The 20,037-nt window shown below is 56.6% G+C and overlaps 6 protein-coding genes across 6 annotated transcripts; 3 read left to right on the top strand and 3 right to left on the bottom strand.

Moving 5' to 3' along the window:
- Positions 1-316: 316 nt before the first annotated feature.
- On the top strand, positions 317-2,072 carry CGCS363_v000652 (uncharacterized protein; the record flags this gene model as incomplete). The annotated part of the gene is made up of 2 exons (XM_036632501.1): positions 317-632; positions 685-2,072. 2 exons carry the CDS (start codon positions 317-319, stop codon positions 2,070-2,072), a joined length of 1,704 nt encoding a protein of 567 aa, XP_036502489.1.
- Positions 2,073-3,087: 1,015 nt separating this feature from the next.
- CGCS363_v000651 (WSC domain-containing protein) lies at positions 3,088-4,743 on the top strand (the record flags this gene model as incomplete). The annotated part of the gene is made up of 2 exons (XM_036632500.1): positions 3,088-3,229; positions 3,290-4,743. The coding sequence occupies 2 exons, from the start codon at positions 3,088-3,090 to the stop codon at positions 4,741-4,743; spliced, it is 1,596 nt and encodes a 531-aa protein (XP_036502490.1).
- Positions 4,744-8,140: 3,397 nt separating this feature from the next.
- Positions 8,141-10,307, top strand: PHHY-1 (Phenol hydroxylase; the record flags this gene model as incomplete). The annotated part of the gene is made up of 4 exons (XM_036632499.1): positions 8,141-8,397; positions 8,452-8,831; positions 8,886-9,920; positions 9,976-10,307. 4 exons carry the CDS (start codon positions 8,141-8,143, stop codon positions 10,305-10,307), a joined length of 2,004 nt encoding a protein of 667 aa, XP_036502491.1.
- Positions 10,308-11,044: 737 nt separating this feature from the next.
- On the bottom strand, positions 11,045-12,664 carry CGCS363_v000649 (uncharacterized protein; the record flags this gene model as incomplete). The annotated part of the gene is made up of 1 exon (XM_036632498.1): positions 11,045-12,664. One exon carries the CDS (start codon positions 12,662-12,664, stop codon positions 11,045-11,047), a length of 1,620 nt encoding a protein of 539 aa, XP_036501552.1.
- A 709-nt stretch (positions 12,665-13,373) lies between these two features.
- CGCS363_v000648 (Methylmalonate-semialdehyde dehydrogenase) lies at positions 13,374-15,047 on the bottom strand (the record flags this gene model as incomplete). Its single annotated transcript, XM_036632497.1, has 2 exons — positions 13,374-14,428; positions 14,480-15,047. The coding sequence occupies 2 exons, from the start codon at positions 15,045-15,047 to the stop codon at positions 13,374-13,376; spliced, it is 1,623 nt and encodes a 540-aa protein (XP_036501551.1).
- Positions 15,048-16,037: 990 nt separating this feature from the next.
- On the bottom strand, positions 16,038-18,095 carry CGCS363_v000647 (Calnexin-like protein; the record flags this gene model as incomplete). Its single annotated transcript, XM_036632496.1, has 4 exons — positions 16,038-16,538; positions 16,602-17,386; positions 17,455-17,734; positions 17,952-18,095. The coding sequence occupies 4 exons, from the start codon at positions 18,093-18,095 to the stop codon at positions 16,038-16,040; spliced, it is 1,710 nt and encodes a 569-aa protein (XP_036501556.1).
- Positions 18,096-20,037: the final 1,942 nt, after the last annotated feature.

The raw sequence follows: 20,037 nt of genomic DNA, 5'->3' as shown, positions 1-20,037 counted from the left end.
ATCTATCTCCATCGTCAAGAGTCTAGATTCATACGCTTGGCTGTTTTGCTCGGATGCAGGCGGCAGCGGACTTTCTGTGACAGATGAGCCAATGGAGGAGCTTGCTTTTCTTCGATGGCTTTCATTACCCATTGCGGGTTGATCGGATGGAGACTGGATGCGAGGGAAGCATATAACTTATGTCATTTTCCAACGAGCTGTATAAGATGACTCTCGGACCAGCCTTCAGACATCCTCCAAAGATCCCAAGTACTTTTCCGGCCGAGACTTGTTACCTCAACAGGAACACAGGTGGTCCCCAGGACAATCAACGACCATGACTGGATATGAAGACAGCAACATGGTAGAGGCCCAGGCTCGAACGCCATACGTCTCAGTAGCCCCCGACGAGATGACTGCCGACCAACTTGACGAGAAAGACCAGCAGGCAGTGGAGGTCGAGGAGGAAATCCCCTTGAGAGATGACAATCCTGTCGTAGGAGACAGCCTTCGACTTCCCACGGTCCGTTCTCGGCCACTGCCATTTTGGATTCGCTATCCAAAGGCCTTGCTTTGGTGCTTCGTCCCGAGCTTCCTGCACCCTACAGATCCAACCAAACCACCAAAACAACTTCATCCGACGGCATGGCTCGGTAAAGATCTAATCGGACTCGTCTTAAAAAGCATCGCTAACAATATCTACAGATGGTCTTCGAGGCATAGCGTCCTTCGTGGTCGTCTGCCACCATTGGTCACTCGTCGTTTACCCCATCGAACTGCATAAGGGGTACCTGTCCGATGATAAGCCTATGTTCATCCAACTACCCATCATACGCTTGGCTGTGTCTGGATATTGGGCCGTGTGCGTTTTCTTCGTCATCTCTGGCTTTGCCCTCAGCTACAAGCCCATGAAACTTCTATCTCAGAACCGAAGGGCCGACTTCGCCATCGCCGCGGCCTCCTCTGCCTTCCGCCGATACATCAGAATCTTCGCCTCTCCTGCGGTCACAACGCTCGTCATTGCCCTCATGACATACGCGGGTTGGTTTCAGCATGGAGCGAGGCCGAAGACACTCATCTTCCCGAGGTTGAGGCCGCCTGTGGCCGGGACTTTGTATGGTCAGCTAGAGCATTGGTTCGTTAAGATTGTTGGATTCGCCGACCCTGTGTCGCGAAACACTCGGAGGGGAAACAACTTTCCGTACGACGCCGCTCTCTGGACTATACCCATCGAGTTTGACTGCTCAATGGTTATCTTCCTCGCCCACGTCGCCTTCTCCAGACTACGCCCCGGCGTCCGGCTCTTCTTCCATGTTTTCGTCAGCTGCTACACCCTTTGGTTCAATATGTGGGAGTTCTTCCTGTTCTTCGCCGGACTTCTCCTTGCGGATCTTCACTTTCACTTCCAACCGGCGTCGGGTGAATTTCACGAAGGTGAAGGCGGTTGGAACGCCCTCCCCAGATGGACAAACAGCTTGCGTCGGGACAGTTTCGCTCGCTTCCAGTCCATGATCGCCGGCTCGCCGACCTTTTCCAACTTCAGGAGCTCTATACAATCCCGCCGCGACAGTCTCTCATCCTCGCCCTCCCTGCCAAAGTTCAAGAAAGTCATTGGCATCGCCGCATTCATCTTCTCGCTGTGGTTGCTCTCGTACCCGCACTTGGTCAACGATGCTGCCGCAACCCCGGGCTACAGGGCTCTGACTGCCATCACCCCCAAGCAATACAAGAACGGGGATTCCCTCTGGATTCCACTTGGTGCCATCCTCCTCATCTTCACCATCGACAGGGTCCCTTCCCTGCAGCGCATGTTCAACAGACCGTTGATACAGTACCTCGGTCGCATCTCATTCATGTTATATCTGGTCCACAACTCGATGTTGTGGATGTATGGATGGCACACTTGGCAGTTCATGACGTCCATCACCGGAGTCGCCACGTCTTGGCAGTACTTCTGGAGCGTATTCTGGGCGAGTTGCTTCTTCCTGCCTGGTGTCATCGTGGTGGCCGACTTCTTCCAGCGATATGTGGACTCGAATGCAGTTGCGTTCGCAGCTTGGCTTGAGAAGAAGTTGATTGACAAGACGGCATGAGCTTAATGATATGAACGGCTGTTGGCTGGGACTCCCACTAATAATTAATAATGTTTCTTTTGTAACAAGCATCATGGATTGAGCGGGCGTTCGGGGGCAAGAGGCCGGGTACTGTAACCCAAACCCTTCATCATTGGTTTAACTAGAGATTAATAAACATTTCTTACATCACTTTGCCTTACCTGCCTGCTATCTTGAAATCGTCCAAGAAAAAATCAGCATACTGCAAGAAAATCCAGCATTTCCTCATGGATAAGAGAACACCGGGACAGCGCATAGGCGGTCCAAGAACGACGAGACATGGGATGAACGATGTTGACCAACTTATTCCACCGAACCACACCCAATCCGTCATCGTCTCCAGCCCTCGACTCGCGGCTCTCCACAACCCCGCCGTTAATTTAGACCCCTGCTCCATCAGATAACTTTTTCACATCTGATAATCACCCGCCGGGTATTCCGCGCGGGTCTGCCAACTATTGTCATCATCTTTAGTTCAATAAAAAAACATTGATCTTGATCCGACCTCGATTCTTCTGGGCCAACGCCGAACGGAATCGTCCGAAATAACGAGGTCATCCATGCATTGTCCCTGAGTCCCTGCAGGAGAGGGGATGCGGGAAGCGGGAAGAAAGTCGCAACCGCATCGTCTGCCCGTTCCGCGATCCACGACGCAGCCGGGCAGAGATGCTCCATTGGGCCAGGGACCCGATGCAGCACATCCATCTTGAATGCTTGGCGGTCTGGGGCTTTTCCCTTTCCTCTGCATATTTGGCAAGAAAAACCCGCTCCGCCGCTATGGGCTATGGAGTCAATAAAGCAGTCCGTCGTTGGACGATGCGCCAAAAGAGAAGGAGAAAACATGAAAGAGGGATCCAATACGATGTTGGATATTAAAAGCACGGCTGCTGCCGTTCGCGCGACTGCTTGGCAGCACGAGAAACTCACACCTCCCCCCGCCCGCTCGTTCTGATCTGACTTTCGTTTGGAGAGTGTTCTCCTTGAGTTCGAAGCGATGAAGGCCAAAGTCGTCATCGCCGGCGCCGTGGCGTTGATGCGCTCGGCGGAAGCTGCATACGTGTGGCCTTCCCAGTACGACGAGATTGAGGACATTCTCTCCTTGCAGACGGGCTACCGCAGTCGAGGCTTCGTCGATGGTAAGACCACTCCAAGCTCAGAGAGAGAGCCCCGAAACCAGCGTCTAACATTCTTCACAGGCGTAACTCCCTGCTCCTTCGGAGGCAACATCGCCGGCCGCCAGTTCGCCGCGGAGTGGATCCGGACCGCGTTCCACGACGTCGCCACGACGAACGCCGCCGCGGGCGAGGGCGGCCTCGACGGCTCCATCTGGTTCGAGGTCCACCGCGCCGAGAACGGCGGCGCGGCTTTCAACAACACCTTCAGCTTCTTCGCGAACCTCTACTCCGCGCGGGCCTCCGCCGCGGACCTCCTGGCGATGAGCGTGGTCGTCGCCAACGCCGGCTGCGGCGGCGCGCGGATGCCGTTCCGCGCGGGCAGGGTCGACGCGCAGGAGGCCGGGCCCGCGGGCGTGCCGGAGCCGCACACGCCGCTGAATACGACGATGGCGCGGTTCGCGGGCGCCGGGTTCGGGCAGGGGGAGATGATCTCGCTGGTGGCGTGCGGACACACGCTCGGCGGGGTGCACAGCCGGAACAACCCCGACATTGTCGATCTCGAGCCGACGCCTGACACGGTGGTGCATTTCGACAGCACCTCTGACGTGTTTGACGGCAACGTGGCGACGGAGTATGTCGACGGGACGACGACGAACCCGCTCGTCGTGAACGCGAACGCGACGCTCAACTCGGACAGGAGGATTTTTGGCAGCGATGGCAACAAGACGATCACGGAAATGGGGCGCACGGGGGATGGATTCAAGACGGCGTGCGCGGACGTGTTCACGAAGATGATTGATACTGTACCCTCGAGTGTGACCTTGACTGACCCCATCGACGCGGTTGACATCAAGCCGTATGTGAGTATGACGCTGAGCGGGAATGGGAGTATCGCGCTCAGTGGCTGGGTCAGGGTTCAGACGACGGAGGGAACTGGGCGGGATACCGCGGATCTGGCCGTCCACCTGACTTATGCTGACCGCAACGGCGACGGCGACATCGTGGTGGCCACGACCCTCGACGAGGGCGGCGTGAGCACCGGCCTTCACGGAGAGACCTTCGCCTGGTACCAGTTCGCGACGGCCGTCGACGCAAGCCGCGGCATCAGCAAGTTTCTCATCCATCTTACCAAGCCCTCCACCAACGCCACAACCATCTACAGGAACGACGGCGGCGGGTACCCGCTGGACGACGCGCTCCTGTACCAAGAGTCAGAGTCGTGCGTGAACCGGACGAGCGTCAATAACGAGCGAGCCTTCACCGTCACGGCGGCGGTGCGCAAGGAGCGCGCTTCGGACCTCGTGACGATGGACCTCGTGCGCCTTGTGAGGAGGCAGGGTGTCATTGTGCGAGGGTTAGAGGTCGATACTATCGACTTGTCGGCGACAGGTGAGGAGAGGGGGGAATATGCCATTTTCGAGGGGACGACGGGGCTTGCGACAAGCGGATGGAGTACGAGCTTCGATCTTGTGCTAGGTGGCGAGGAAGAAGTCAAGGTTGAGTTTCTGAAGACGCAGGCATGTCCAAGGTCATGAAGAAGATGACGATGCTATAGAGATGAGTGCTTAGGGCAGCAAATAATACCATGAAGCTCTTGACGAATCCACGTTTACTCCTTCTGACTTATTGAAAGCTGCTCGACGCGTTGCTCTTGGTTTGGTGTGGAATCACATCTCTCATCGTATATCTCGAAAGAACCCAGAACTTGCAAACCACAGAGCATGGTCCTTACACCGGCGAGGTACTCAGCCGACTTACACGGTGCGGAGTCCCCTACTTTAGCCATGCGGTACAAAATGATTGCTTTTGGAGTGGCTGAAGGTAAAATCAGAATCGAACGACATGGTTTGCTTCAACCTCGCACGACACATTTTCACATGACGGGCGGAAGCTGCCTGTGAACCCGGGGTAGCACACGTCTTCACACATCTTCAACGGCCTTCAACCACCAATAATGGACGCAATCACGTTTCGAGGCCCCTCTTGAGGTCCGATGATCTTGGTCGTTACCCCTGAGCCCCTACATCATGAGGACGGCAAAAGTTGCCGTGCTCCAAGCAAACGCCATTCTATTGCACTCGGGGAATTGCAGACAACCATGCCATTGTGTCAATCGAGCCGGGGCGTTGGGATAGCTGCATCGATAGGCGAGCCATGTGGCGTTTGAACCCCTCTCTGCCTTGGAAGAAGCAGGTGCTCAATCTGTAACCAGGGACGAAGCAATCGACGGTCGGCTCCGGGTTGCAGAGGCAGGCTTCTGGGGCGGGGACCCACGTCGATCAAGAAAGAAAACATGGGCAGCAAGCAGCCAATCTTGTCAGAAAAAGGCGGTCGGCATGGTGGTAGTGGTGTCTTGGCCTGTTGAGGGATAAAAAGAAGAACGAGTGGCTGGTGACTAAGACGCTCCAGAAACAAGCCCGGGGACGACCAGGTTGGCGGTATCCTCGGGGGTCTGCTGTTCATGGCGTTGGGGTGGGGTCAGATCGGAAATCTGGAGAGCATCCCCCGTGGTGTTGCGTTCACTGCATACGGCGCACGCATGAAGAGCAACAAGCCAAGAGAGAGGTGAGGGTTTCGAACGACTAGGAGAGGTTGAGTCCGCCAGGAGGATGAGGCACTGAGGACGGCAGTCTAAAAGCAGGACACTATAGGATCAGGGGTAGGCATATGTCGTGTGATTCACCATGCTATTGTACTGCTGTGCCACCGACCTCATGCGAAGGAAGACATATACAGACTTCTGTGGTGATGATGATGTGATGGGATTGGACTGTCGGGCTCTTGACTTCAGAAGTCCTGCGCATGCATCAGGCAAGGAAGAGGTGGGAAGGGGGTTGCGGAGGGATTGGGAGGTGTGGAAGGTTGGGACGTGGAAGGGGCTCTGGAAGTTGCGGAAAGCCGGTGTCAGAAGTTGAAAAAAGAAACGAAAAGTGCCCCGCCAGGGATATTGACAGTGACATGTCAAATGCTGTGCTGCGACGTTAGGATGGAAGGTTCCGTACGTAGTAATAGATGAGCGTCTGCGGATACGCAGTACATACGATGGATGATGCAGTGGGTTGCCTACCCTAGGTACTGCATAGTTATTGTCTTGAGGGTTCCATTGTCTCTTTTCTGCTGCTTCTGCGTAAAGCCGCATGCGGTAGCTATTGCAGAGGAGACCAGGAACAAACATCCGAGCTTGTTGATGAGCGTGCGGCATCGGGGGTTTCCACGTTTCCAACCTCTCCGTCTCCGCCGGACCTAGCCCCGGGGGAGGATAGGAAGAGTGGATGGCTAAGGGTATGATGGAACATGACGGGGTCAGACAGTACGAGGTAGGTATAGTGTGTACTAAGGAAAGGTGGGATAGGGCGGCCGTTTGAGGGTTTGGCAGTCTGTCAGATGCCGTGATGGTGTTGGCAATATGCAGCAAGGTCGCATGGCATGTTTGTCGTTCGTGTGAGCTGCTCGAGCTAACATCTGAGAAAGGAAAGGAAGGGAACGAAAGGATCCATTCTGATCCATTGTGGTGCTTCTTCCCCCTCTCACTGAAGGAACCTAATCGCAGCCCACTTGGCTTGGAAGCTGCACAGGACGTCTCGCGAGATACACTTGCAGGGTGTTGTTGACGTTGGAGTTGTAACTCAGTACTTGCAAGTCAAGTAAAGAAATCAAAAGAATTGGACCGGGGCGTCAAGAGGGCAAAATGGTAACAAGAAGCATCCAATTAAGACCGGGTGTTGTTCAAAAACGAGGCTAAAAGTGGCCTCATCAACGGTGCGGCCTTCCACCCCGCCGTGTACGTACCTTGATTCCATGCTTCTAACTGGTAGACAGGTACCTAGGTAGGTAAGAGGCTAAGGTAGGTGCAGACCTCAGACCTCAGACCTCAGACCTCGCAGCGGGCAAGCATCAAGTCGAACGCACCTGCCACGTTCTGGAGCACTCCCAAACAGGATTAGCGGCTCGTCGGCTGGACCCTGGCGTCCGCTCGGAGGGGCTCGTCCAATGGGAAGGCGTTCATACTGGGGACAAGCATGCCTGCCACACTTAGATAATCCGCAAAATCAGCCCATTCTCACTCCATCCGCCGCGCTCCAAAGCTCATGTCATGCCATTTTCCAAAATCGTTTGAAGCATCCGCGAAGCAATCTCCAATTCTGTCGAACCACCTACCTCCGCCAGCTACCGCCCAGCTATCAACACTCACCCTCGCAGTCGCAAGCTTGTCCGGTTCCTGGCGCGCCCCTCCCCTCTTTTTTTTTTTTTTCCTCCCCCGAGCAATCGCCCTCATTATTTTTTTTTCTTTTCCTCTTCTCTCATTGACACCCTTCACACCGTCTGTCCCGTGTCTCGTCTGGTCTGCAAGCCCTGGTCAGGTCTAAGGTCTTGTTTCTGGTCTGCTCGCTCGTGGTTTGCTGCTGCTTCTGCTGCACCCACTGTTCTGGTCCTGGTTTCTGATCTGCCCTGGTCTGGCTGCATACCCAGCGACCCTACCCAGTACTATTATATCTCGAATACCACCTCCGGACCCAACATTTTTCCTGTCGCACACACACACATCCTCGGACGAGAACACCACTGCACCGCTCAACGGCTGGAGCCGTACCTCTGTTTCCGCCCTCGCCTCGAGCTCGAGCTCCACGCCCGCTTTAGTGTGTGCCGTGTGTGCGTGTGTGTGCGCCAGTGTGGTGTATCCTACTTCAACTGCGCATAGCACACGAGAACCCCACGTTTACGTCCACCTCCACGTCCAACAACAAGCCAACTTCTGCCGTGCGAGCGCGGCTTTGTCTAGACAACCCGACTACTACGAAGCCTCATTGCATTGCCTTGACCTTGCATAGTTAGCCCTCCAATTACCTCGGCCCCTCCACACAACTACCTGCCTGCTGTCCCCGAAAGGCCAACCCCGCCTGTCTAAGAGACTGTGATATCACTGTACGAACTATGGCACCCGGTATACTCAATTCCGACGGTTCAATGGACGACCAGCACGCCGGCACCGCCGCCGGGCGTCTTAACGCTCTGGACGCCACCGTAGATACCCTCACTCTCCTTCGAAGCTTGCCTGAGCCTCCTATAGAGTCCCAGGTATGCGTTGTCGGCGCTGGACCTGCCGGTCTCATGCTGGCGGCCAACCTAGGCCGTATGGGTATCAAGGTTGAGGTCATTGACGACAGAGCCGATCAGACGCCTGTTGGAAGGTAGAGCGCACATCAACCACATCCGACTGTGTCGGTTCGCTAACACCCACGTAGAGCAGATGGACTCCAGCCCAAGACCATCGAGACCTTCCGCCAGATGCGCCTGGCCGATCCTTTGTTGCAACGAGGCGTCCGAGTTTACGACATTTCCTTCTGGCGAAGCACGGCCGATGAGCCTCTCCACAGACTGGGCCGCGAGATTCACTACCCTCCCATAATTGACGTGCTGGACCCCTACATTCTTTTGGTCCACCAGGGCATGGTTGAGGGCATCTTCATAGATGACCTGAAGAAGCGCGGAGTTGAGGTACGGAGGAACACGGCGTTCGAGTCCTACAGCGTACCGGAAAACAAGGCCGGGCCCCTCCAGGTCAATTGTCGCACGAACGTCACCCAAGACAGGCGGACCATTTTGACGCAGTACCTAATTGGATGTACGTCTGGCAGAGTACTCTGTTCTTCCGATGCAAGCAGCTAACTAAATCCAGGTGACGGTGCCCACTCAAAGGTTCGTAAGAGCATCCCGGATGCGCGGGCCATTGGTTTGTCGCAGCCCGCCATCTGGGGTGTTCTTGACGGCGAGCTGATTACCGACTTTCCTGATATCTGGTCCAAGACATTAGTCTACTCCCAGGAGTACGGCTCGATTCTGATTATTCCTAGAGAGAGGAACATGACCCGCTTCTACATTGAGCTCAAGGCGAACCCCAAGGCCGACAAGCGAGAGCTTGGCCAGGAGTTCGTCATGGCTCGCGCAAAGAAGATTATGGCTCCGTTCGAGGTTGACTGGAAGTACATTGAGTGGTTTGGTCGCTACCAGATTGGTCAGAGAGTGGCCAGCCGGTTCTGCGACTCCCACCTGAGGGCCTTCCTTGCCGGCGATGCCAGTCACACGCACTCCCCGAAGTCTGCTCAGGGCATGAACACCTCGATGCACGACTCCTGGAACTTGGCATGGAAGCTTAACCTGTCCATTCGCGGACTTGCGAAGCAAGCTCTTCTCGAAAGTTACGAGGAGGAGCGAAGAAAGATCGCTGTGGACCTCGTCAACTTCGACTACGAGCATGCCAACCAGATTGCCGGTGGTGACGCTGTTGCACTGGCGGAGAACTTCAAGACGAACGTCCGTTTCATCTCTGGTATCGGTGCCGAGTATGCGGAGAGTCTTCTGAACAGATCGGATCCACAGGGCCTCGTTATGGGAGACGCCAGACCCGGTTGCTTGCTCCCTCCCGCCAAGGTCACCCGCTACATCGACTCCAACCCCGTTGATATCCAGCTCGACATTCCAATGCTCGGCCAGTTCCGCATCTATCTCTTGATGTGGGATATTCAGGCTTCCAGCCCTTTCCTCGAGACATTCTGCCAGTCAATCGCCTCTGCCAACTCCTTCATCAGCAAGCTCTCTGCGTCTGCGAGTGCGTCATATGCCGCGCAGCCCAGGCTGCCATCTCCCGAGGATATTTACTATCGACCCGAGCGATACACAGCCGTTAGCCATCTCTTCACATTTGCACTGCTTAGTAAGTTGAATTGCACGTGGATCCATTCGTCGTACCTGCGCTGACAAAACCCCAGCCACCATGCCGAAGGCCGATGTGGAGATCTCAGACCTGCCAGCCCTGCTGCAGGACAGCCGCTGGACGTTCTACCTGGACGACATCCCAGAACAGGACACGCGCGGCCAGCTCTGCACCAACAAGTGGCTCGGCAGCCTCGGCCCTGGCGAGGTTGCCATCGTCAACGTACGACCCGACGGCTATGTTGGATCCGTCGGCAGGTGGGACTCGAGCATGGATGACGCCGGCGAGGAGGCTGCCCGCTGGCTTGATACTTACTACGACGGCTTCCTTCAGCTGCCCAACGGCGGCGCCTCCCCCACCCCGACAGCAACCCCCATGGCAGTCTAGACATGTCCAATCATTAATATCTAGTCTGTTCTCAGGGGCGACTATTTTGAAGCGTTTCTGTATCATACTACACATCTCACATCACGACACATAATCAAGGTGCTTGGAAACAGGGCATCACGCATTATCAAGAAAAAAGCAACGCAGGCATGAACTCATCACACTTTCTCTCTCCTTCCAACTTGTCCAGCAGGTGTTGGGGAGTGCGGCGGCGGTGCGATTGTTATCTCGGCATTTTCAGGAGCTAAGGGGGTAGAGATGGAACAGTAAGCAACTTTGCTGCAAAGCGTGCTTGGTTTCTCTTGGTATCTCTTTACGGCATTCTGGGTTTATTTTTGTGGCAGCCGATTCTCTTTTTCTTCTTCTTTTTTTCTGGGATGGACCACCATAGCCAGGCAGAGAGACACATGTCAATAGACGGAATCTTCATTGCAGATCACACATCCTTTCAGCTCCACGATGCCACGCGCAGACTGGGGCCATCATCGTGAGAACATGGCACCATGGCTTGGGATCCCTGGTGAGCTGTCATCTCCCTTTTCCCCATAAACCCACAGTGACAGCTCCCGATCCGTCCAGCAATATGCCGAGGGAACTCCTCTGGCCTTGCCCGAAGGAGCCGGTGCCGCTCGCTGCCTGCCGCAAGCTCATGGCAAGGCAATGTCCCTGCACGGCGAAGCAACGACTAGCTTTGAGGCCAGCTCCCTTGCATCAGACGACCTTCCACCCCAGCCCTATCAGAATCGTACCACGCTCACGTCCCCCGCACCGTCCTCGCCGACAACCCACCTCTCATCGCCCGCCAGCGCCGCCCCCGACATGACGGCCCTCCACATGTCATCCAGGAACTGCACCTCTGCCCGGCCTGCGTCTCCACCGTCCTCCACTGCCTCGGCCGTCGTGGTCCCACCACCATCACCAGCAGAGAAGGATCCATCCACACTCACACTGACCGTCTCCATTGCGAAGCACCGCCTGCCGCAGACCCGCACCCCCGCCGCCTCGTCGACGACCTCGGCGACCGTGAGGTATGGGAACTCCTCGTGGCGCCAGCAGGGGGCGGCGGTGGCTCGTCCAGGGCTGCTGCTGGAGGAGGAGGAGGCGGGGCAGAAGGACCTTTCCGCGTCGCCCTCGGCGCCGCACTCGTCGACCCACGCCGGGCCGAGAGCCGTGAGCGGGACGCCCGTGCTCCGGAGAAAGTGGCGCGCCGGCGGGGTCTCGGAGGACTGCGGCCCCGCGGCCCACTGGTGGTCCTCCTCCTGCAGCACGATGTTGCCGCCGCGGGCCGAGTGGGTCGTGTCGAGGACGAGGCGCATCAGGCGCGGGGTGTCTCGCTGCCGGATGCCCCAGCGGTCCAGGTCGCCGTTCGTCAGGCGCAGGACGATTTCCGGGCCGGCGTCGGTGGTGGGTTTGTGTGTCGAGGACGGGTCGAGTGAGGGTCTGTACGCGGAGGGGGCGTTGAGGGACCACACGACGAGGCGCTCGAGGGGGGTGTCCTCGCCCCAGGGGGAGCGGGTTGGCTGGTGGGCGTAGAGGGCGTAGTGTGTTGCGTTGTGCGTCGAGAAGAGGCGGTCGGAGGGGGAGAGGGGGAGGCCGAGGTAGTGGATCTTCCACTCGGAGCGGAACTCGACGATGGGAGGGGACGACGCGGAGGGGTGGAGGGACGAGGAGGTGGTGGTCACGGTGAAGGCGGACGCGAAGTGGCGGTGGGCTGTTTCCGAGTCGTTCAAGGGGTGGGAGCCGTCCTCTTCTGCCCACTCTATGACTAAGATGTGATGCGAGAGACGGACGCGACGGACGACTTTGGAGGACCAGTCAAAGGGGACGGTGGTCTCGCTGTTTGATGAGAGATCTAGGGCTTTGAAGACGGGCGGAGAAGAGGGGGCGGGGTAGATGATGATGCCATCGGAGCATGTCCACCTCCGGTCTGGGAGCTGGAGGGGGAATGTCATTTCATCGCGGCGGAGGGTGCGATTCCAGGGGTTGAAGGGGTAAAAATATTTCGCATCTTTGAGAACCGAGATGGTGGTGAGAGTGTGGTATGTGCCGGATGTGAGGCTGTGGTAGCGGCGGGCCACGGAGGCGAAGATGGCCGGCCAGTCTGGCTCTGTTGCCGCCTCTGCGTCCGGCTCCGAGGCTGGCCGATTTTTGGTTGCTACCGAGATTTGGGATCTGAGAGTGCGGCATTCTAGGGATCTGGGGAAGAAGACATGCAAGAGCGCCTGGGACAGGTCTGGTCTTGTGAGCGCAGCGTGGGACGCACGAGAGACGCGGCGGTGGAGGATTATCTCGCGGGGCTTCAGGTGAGTGAGTATGTCGAGGAAAAGGGTATCGGGAAGGTCTGTCAATTGGAACATCGTGGCCTTGTTCCTCCAGCTCCTCCTGCTTTCTTCAATCGGGCCTTGTAGGGAGGACCATTGATGGGTCTCGAACGAAGACAGTTTGAGGCGTGAATGGACACTACAAAGCTATGAAATGAAGTTACAGCTCATTTGACGCAGGGCATAATCAACATGGAATCAGCGCCCGTCAACCTTGTGTCGAGCGGAAGCCAAAAACGCTGTCGCAGGAAGTGGTCTTCAGGCTTGCATGAAGTTGAGATGCACGTATGAGACGACCAAGAATATGGATCCATATTACTAAGGTGTCGCAGGCCAACTAGACTGGCTGTTGGACGATCCTCGCAACCGACCAAGCTCTCATCAGTAGTTCAAATTATTACAACCCTCACAAGTAAGAACAAGAGATGTTCATGTCGAAATGCTTCATTTTGGCAACTATGAAAATACAATAACTCTCAACCTCATTTATCATGCGTGAACTGCTTTAAATGCCTCATCCTTTTGATCAACCTGACATTCCTTTTTCAGTCCAGCCGGTTACTTATCAAAACCCTTGAGATAAGTTTCATTAGCCCGTGTAATTCGAAACCAAAAACACCGTTATCGCTCCATTGACGGCTCGACACCCGGCTGCGGATAGCATCCCGCAAAAAGCGGGACCGGCCCCGCCGACCGGAAAGTTATCGGAACCGGACCGGGCATCGGATACCCCTCCAGAACATGATTACGATTGGGTGGGCATGGAGACGTCGGCCTTCTGCGACACAGCGTCGGCGCTGGACCACAGAGCGGTGACGGTCTTCTGCTGAGTGTAGAAGTTGATGCCGGGCTTTCCGTAGAAGGTGTTGGCACCGCCGCCGGCGATAGACTTCTTGTTACCGGTGAAGGAGAACATGGGCAGAGGGACGGGGATAGGCACGTTAATACCAATCTGGCCGGCCTCAATGTTGCGGCGGAAGGTCTCGCCGGTAGCACCGGAGCGGGTGAAGATAGCGGTGCCGTTGCCGTACTCGTTCTTGTTGATCAGAGCAATGGCATCGTCGAGGGTCTCGACGTTGAGGCAGACCAAGACGGGTCCGAAGATCTCCTCGGTGTAGCACTTCATGTTAGGAGTGACGTTGGAGATAATAGTAGGAGCAACCCAGTTGCCGTTGGGGTACTTTGCGGGCTTGAAGCCACGGCCGTCAAGCAGGATAGTGGCACCCTCATCCTCGGCGCTCTGGATCAGGCTCTCAATGCGCTGCTTGCTCTGGGGGGAGATGACAGGGCCGAGATCGGCACCCTCCTCGAAGCCACCGTTGACGCTGAGCTTCTTGGCCATCTCGGCCAGCTCGGGAAGCCACTCCTTGGTCTCGCCAACCATAACGAGGGTGCTGAGGGCCATGCAGCGTTGGCCGGCGGCACCAAAGGCAGCGCCGACGACGGCGTTGAGGAACTGGTTCTTGTTGCAGTCGGGGAGGACGGCGGCGTGGTTCTTGGCACCCAGGTTGGCCTGGACACGCTTGCCATGGGCGGAACCCTTGTTGAAGATGTACTCGCCGGCCTTGTTACCACCGACGAAGCTGACAGCCTTAATAGTGGGGTCCTCGAGGATGAAGTCGACCGTCTTGTGGGCACCGTGGACGACGTTGACAACGCCCTCGGGGAAACCTGCCTTCTGGCAAAGCTCGGCGAGGATCATGGCCGCACCGGGGTCGCGCTCGGAAGGCTTGAGGATCAGGGTGTTGCCGGTAACGGTGGCGATGGGGATGCACCAAAGCGGAATCATGGCGGGGAAGTCTGGACAGTTAGCTTCACTTTCACTCATCACTTACACAAGAGGCAACTCACTAAAGGGGCAAATGGCAGCCACGACACCCAATGGCTCGCGGTAGCTTCTCGTCTCCATGTCCTTGGCAACCTCCAAGACCTCACCCTTGAGGAGCTCCGGGGCACCGCAGGCAGCCTCGGCGACCTGCAGGCCACGAAGAACGTCACCCCTGGCGTCGGCAAAGGTCTTGCCCTGCTCGAGGGTGATGCTCGCCGCGAGACGGTCCCAGTTCTCACGGATGAGCGCAACAAACTTGAACATGATCTGCTGGCGGGCGAGAACGCTCATGGCGCGCCACTTGGGAAACGCCGCCTCGGCAGACGCAACGGCGCCCTGGAGCTCCTCGGTGGTCATCTGCGGGACGCGGGTGACGAGGTTGTTGGTAGCGGGGTCATGCAGGTCGATGAAGTCGGTGGCCTTGGAGGTCACAAACTGGTTGTCAATGAAGTAGGGGGTATCTTCGGGCTTCGCGATCTTCTCGTGGGTGTTGGGGTACGACTCGGCTGTCGAGGCGAGAGCAGCGTTGAGGTGCTGCGCCGTGGCGTGTATCCTCCTCGCCGCAACGGCGGGAACAGACTTGGAAGCCATTGCTGGTGAGGAGAGAATGGAAGAGCGGGCGAGAGAGAGTCCAGAGGAACGGCGGGCACCGGTAGTGATGCCTCGAGAAATGGCTCGACGCATTGTGAAGAGAAGAAGGCGGGGGAGGGGAAAGGGAGAGAGAGGTTAAGAAGGGGGAGCTCTGCTTGAGGACACAATTGGCAGACTAGAAACAGATGGTGCAACAGTTGTCGGTCAGTTCGTCCCTACTGCAATGCGCACTAGACAGAACCAATTATCAGCCACGTCGACGGAGGCCGGAGTCGAGCGACATCGTAGTCCCTTATAAAGTCCAAGGGAACGCGGCGAGCTCCAAGAGTGTGGGGAAAGGTTGGGGTGGGGTAATGATAACGCTGCTTCGGATCCCTGCCCAGTTCCCCAAGCTCCCACGGTTGCCCTTCCCTCCTTTTCCTGCCGAAGCCGGCCTAAATGCCGCCATAAACCGAGTGGCCGAGCGTCAGGTGCACGCAAGCCAGCGGCGGGGAAAATCATAGGCGTAGCGTATCCAGCGTAAACGGCGCGATGGGATTCAACTGTCCCGTTCTTAAGCGGAGAACAGGCGGGTGGGCCTCTACCTTGATACAGACCCGACACAACTCGACAGATCCCGGCTGCCACCATCTCCCCGCGGGATTCAGATTACCTTATCCGTATCACTCGCGGACACATTCCAGATTCAACTGCACTCCATTCTCTCTCACGCGCATGACATCCAAAAGCATTGGTCAATCCTTTTTTTGGTTTGCTAAGGTTGCTATAATACACCTACGCCATGCTTCTCTGCCTGTCCCTCTCATGACCAAAACAGACATATAGTGAGGGAGGTTAACTGAAAAAAAAGCAGCATCCGTATACCTCTTCGTTCCTGATAGTAGGACCCTGTTGCTCTGCTTCAGACAACTGCCACGGCCCATTTTTTTTCACCGAGAGTATGAAAGAGAAAGCGAGCTAATTCACATTTCCACCTTCAGCCACGTTCATTTACGATGAGCTTCTGGTGTTGCGCTTGGTGGCCTCCTTGGCGGTGTCGGCGCCAGAAGCGACGGCCTTGGTGGCCTTGTCCTTGACCTCCTTCGCCTTGTCCTTGGCGTCGGCGGCGGCCTTCTTAGCGGCAGGGGGAGCGCCACCAGAGCTGGCAAGACCGACAATGATGGCGATGAGGGTGACGAGAAGGGCACCGATACCACCGGCAACCTCAGGGACGAACTTGATGGCCTGGATGGGGTCCTTCTGGGCGATGGTGATGAAGAGGTCAAGCTTCTCCTTGATGAAGTGGACGGGGTCGTCGAGGAACTTCAGGTCGTTGGGGGACTTGGGCTTCTCGGCCTCCTTGGGCTTATCAGAGAGCTCAGCGAGCTGCTCAATGGGGTGCTTCTCCTTGAAGGACTCCTCGGCAAGCTTGGCGGCATCCTCGACGGAGTGGCCAATGTAGATGTTGTCGAAGAGGATGTCGCTCTGCATGGTCCAGATCTCGAAGCCAATCTGTTCAACAAGTGTTAGCAGGTGATGGTCATTTCAAAGTCAGCAGATTGAGATGAAACTTACAGCTCCCATGGGCTCGAAGTTGGCAGGGGTCTTGTCCTCGTAGTAGTCGGGGTTCTTGATCTTGCGGGGAGCCCAGACGCCCTTGTAGGCAGGGTTGTCGATGTAGGGGGCAGTCCACTTGCCCTTGTAGTCGGGGTTCTTCTTCATGGGCTTCTTCCAGGGACCGCAGCCAGAGGCCTCGGAGCACTTGGGGTTGGGGACAGTAGGGGCTATCCAGTCACCGTCCTCCTCGTCATCCCAGTCCTCGGGCTTCTGGGCCTCAGGGTCGGGAATGGTGAGAGGCTCCTCCTCGAGCCAGTCCTCGGGCTTGGTGGCCTCCTCGTCGACAATCTCGTAGGGGGCATCCTCATCCCAGTCCTCGGGCTTCTTGGCCTCGGGGTCAGCGATGCGGGCCTCGTCAACCCAGTCCTCAGGCTTGGTGTCCTTGGCATCGTCAATCTCCTTGGGAGGGTTGACGGCGGGGGTGAAGTCCTCGAGAAGGGAGCCAGTCTTGACCTGGTCGCCGTTCTGCTGGATGATGTAGGTGTTGTTGGGGTGAACAATGAGAGTGTAGAGCTCGGTGGTCTTGACAATGCGAGCGGTGGGGGGAGAGTTGAGGTGCTTCTCCTCATACTCGCCAGTCTTGGGGTTCTTGTGGTTGAAGATGAAGTGGACCTTGTTAGTGTGGCCGCACTTATCAGGACCAAACATGATCACGTAGGGAGTGGCGTTGGAGAACTCCTCGGAGTGAAGAGCCTTGTTCTCGCGGAGGAGCTTGAGGTAAGCACCACCACACTCGAGGCCATCTGGAGAAATTTTGGTCAGCACCGCGCACAATTGAGCTGTCGTGTTTTGGGGCATGAATGAGACTTACTCTGAAGCTTGACCTCGTACTGGACAACGAGAGTCTTGCCCTTGTTGTCAATCTTCTTGGGGAACTTGGCGGAGATGGCGTGGTGAGCAGCGGGGTTCTTGACAACAAGACCCTTGTCGCCCTCCATGCCCTTGTAGACCTTGGGCTCCTCAACAGCCCACTCGCCAACGTAGGCCCATTCCTCCTCGTCCTTGCTGTCCTTCTTGGCGTGGGAAGGAGACCATCTCTGCTCCCAGTCGTCGGTGAACTGCTCAAGGAAGGGGGCCTTGAGGGTGGTAGGCTGCAGAAAACCAATTGTCAGCAGCTTGCTACTTGCGAGGTTGGAAGGCATGAAGAGTCAGGTGCGGAGAAGCTTCCCCAGGCATCCGGACCGCTGCCACGTGCATTGAGCTCGTGCCTTCAGGCCAGATGCTGGCACACGGCGGCGGTGAGGGGCGATCGCAACAAAGAAGGTGCTGTTCTGGAGAGTGTGAGAGGGATGGAGAGGAGCAGCTTACGGTGAAGGTAGGGATCTGAGGAGTGACCGAGGTAGCGGACTCAGAGGCAGTAGAGGCCTTGTCGTCGCTCAGAACCTTCTGGGCATCGTCGGCGTAGGCACTGCCAGCCAGCAGAGCCGCGGCCGCGACAGCTGTAATCTTCATGATGGAAGAGACCGTTGGACCAGGTGGAAGAAGGGGTGGGAAAGATGAGAGACCTCAAGCTTGGTAGCTTAGGCAGGTACGGGTAGGAAGAACTGTCAATTGAATGACAAAGTCGGTTGCTCCCAGCGCGCAGGTGTACGGAGGAGAATTGATCTGGTGAGGAATTTCCCAAGGAGAGGAAAATAAGTTTCGGAAGAAGGAATGGGGCGAGCGAAGGGAGACGGATTTATTATCTGTCTGTGAGGCAGGAGCAGCCAGCAGAGGCAGGTGCAGGTGCAGGCAGGTGGTGCAGGCGTGGACGGGTTGTGCTCAACGTGTCCTTTTTTTTGGGTAAGGTGTCGGCAAGCAGCTGCACCCAGAAAAGGCCAGCTGGAGAGAGCTATCACCTCTCGGGGTAAAGCATCGCACTGCTCTGCACCGGGGAGTACCTCACACAAAGAAATAAAATTGGGGAACCTACCCTGCTGGGCCTGGAGGGTGCTAGGGGACCAGCACTTGCCGTGCAGCGCCTCACCTTACAACTCCAGGGGTCGTCGGGGTAGCCCTTCAGTGTTCACCTGCAATCCAGGCTGCTCACCGCACCAGCACACCAATACAACCTATGCCTTGCAGAGTGCTCTGGCACCTTTTACAGTGGGCTCTGGCCTGTGGCTGACTGGCTGGGCAAAGTGCGGGGACGCGGTCCAGAGGCCCAGGGGTGGGATCCACACCTGCTAGCAGTGAATGGAAGGAGGGGAGATTCAAGGTGCTTCGATGAGCTTCCAAACCACCACTGCTCATAGCCTCATCCCGGTCTGCTCTGGAACTGAAGACCGAGCTTTGGATGCTCCTTCCCTAGCTGGCAACATGGAGTATGGTCCTAATTTCTCATGTTCTATTTGAGCAGTTCGCATGTCACTTGGCCAGAGTCGTTGGTCTGCTCTACTTGAATTGCCTGCCATGCCCGCCTGGTTTGAGATGGTGCGCCTTACCAGCCACCAGCATTGCGGGTGGTCCCGAGCTGTCTGGGGCCCAATGGACGCATGAAGTTGATGTCTAACTGGAGGAACTCTGAATTACGCCAGCATAAGGGACGCGGGCTCAGATATGCCTCGGCCCACGCCTGACACCAGCCCGCAATGCGATATCTCGGGAAAGTTTCAGCGTCCCAACGGCTGGGCAGGGCATGATGCTGTTTTGGGTAGGTAGGCGGGCTGCGGAAATGGGCGATTTAATATCACCCAGAGTCATTCCTTCAATCGCAATTATTACCGTCAATCTCACCTCACGATGGGGCACCCAGTATGTACCCACCCGTAAATAGCAGCACTGACATGGCGCATCTCACATATCCGTAGCTCTGTCGCCCGTAGTCGGAAAGTGGTTAGGTGTCCTTTCGCATCGACTGCCCTGCGCCAATTCAGCCTCATCTGACGGGGCTAGCCGCCGATTCTTCACCGGTCTGTCACATTAGCCTTTAGTGCGGTCGACTGTCTATCCGCATATCCGCCAACCCGAATCTCTGTCTTGATCCAATCGAGTGTCTTAGTAAGCCGCCGTCGTCCAGTGGAGAGAGGCGAGCACAGAGACGGTGCCCCGTTCGATACCTAAACCAACGCAGCCAGCCAATCGATAGCCGCGGACTCGTTCTCGCATCCCACCCTGCCAGCGAAGAGACCTCACTGCAGCGTGTGTTCTGTGCCTTGCGTGCTATGCCATGTGGGGAAGAAGGAAGTTGTCACTGGCCAATTGAGCCTCATCTGTATGAGCGAGCGTGTGGCTGGTAGAAAATTTCCGTGATCTGAGCGACTTGTGATACCTGATTGTGACGAATTTCTTCAATCTACCTTTTGGACAACAAGAAACGTTTGAAAAAGGAAGCGTACGACTACTATACTTTGCGTGCATCGCCTCAGAAATTTCGGAAATCGTCGCGCTCGTGTTCCTGCGCCTTCACCCCGCG

This window comes from Colletotrichum siamense (genome assembly GCF_013390195.1).
Source record: "Colletotrichum siamense strain Cg363 chromosome Unknown KSG_Cg363_contig01, whole genome shotgun sequence".
Taxonomy (NCBI): Eukaryota; Fungi; Ascomycota; class Sordariomycetes; order Glomerellales; family Glomerellaceae; genus Colletotrichum; species Colletotrichum siamense.
The sequence above is the reverse complement of the archived record's forward strand: the minus strand, read 5'-3'. Positions and strand labels throughout refer to the sequence as shown.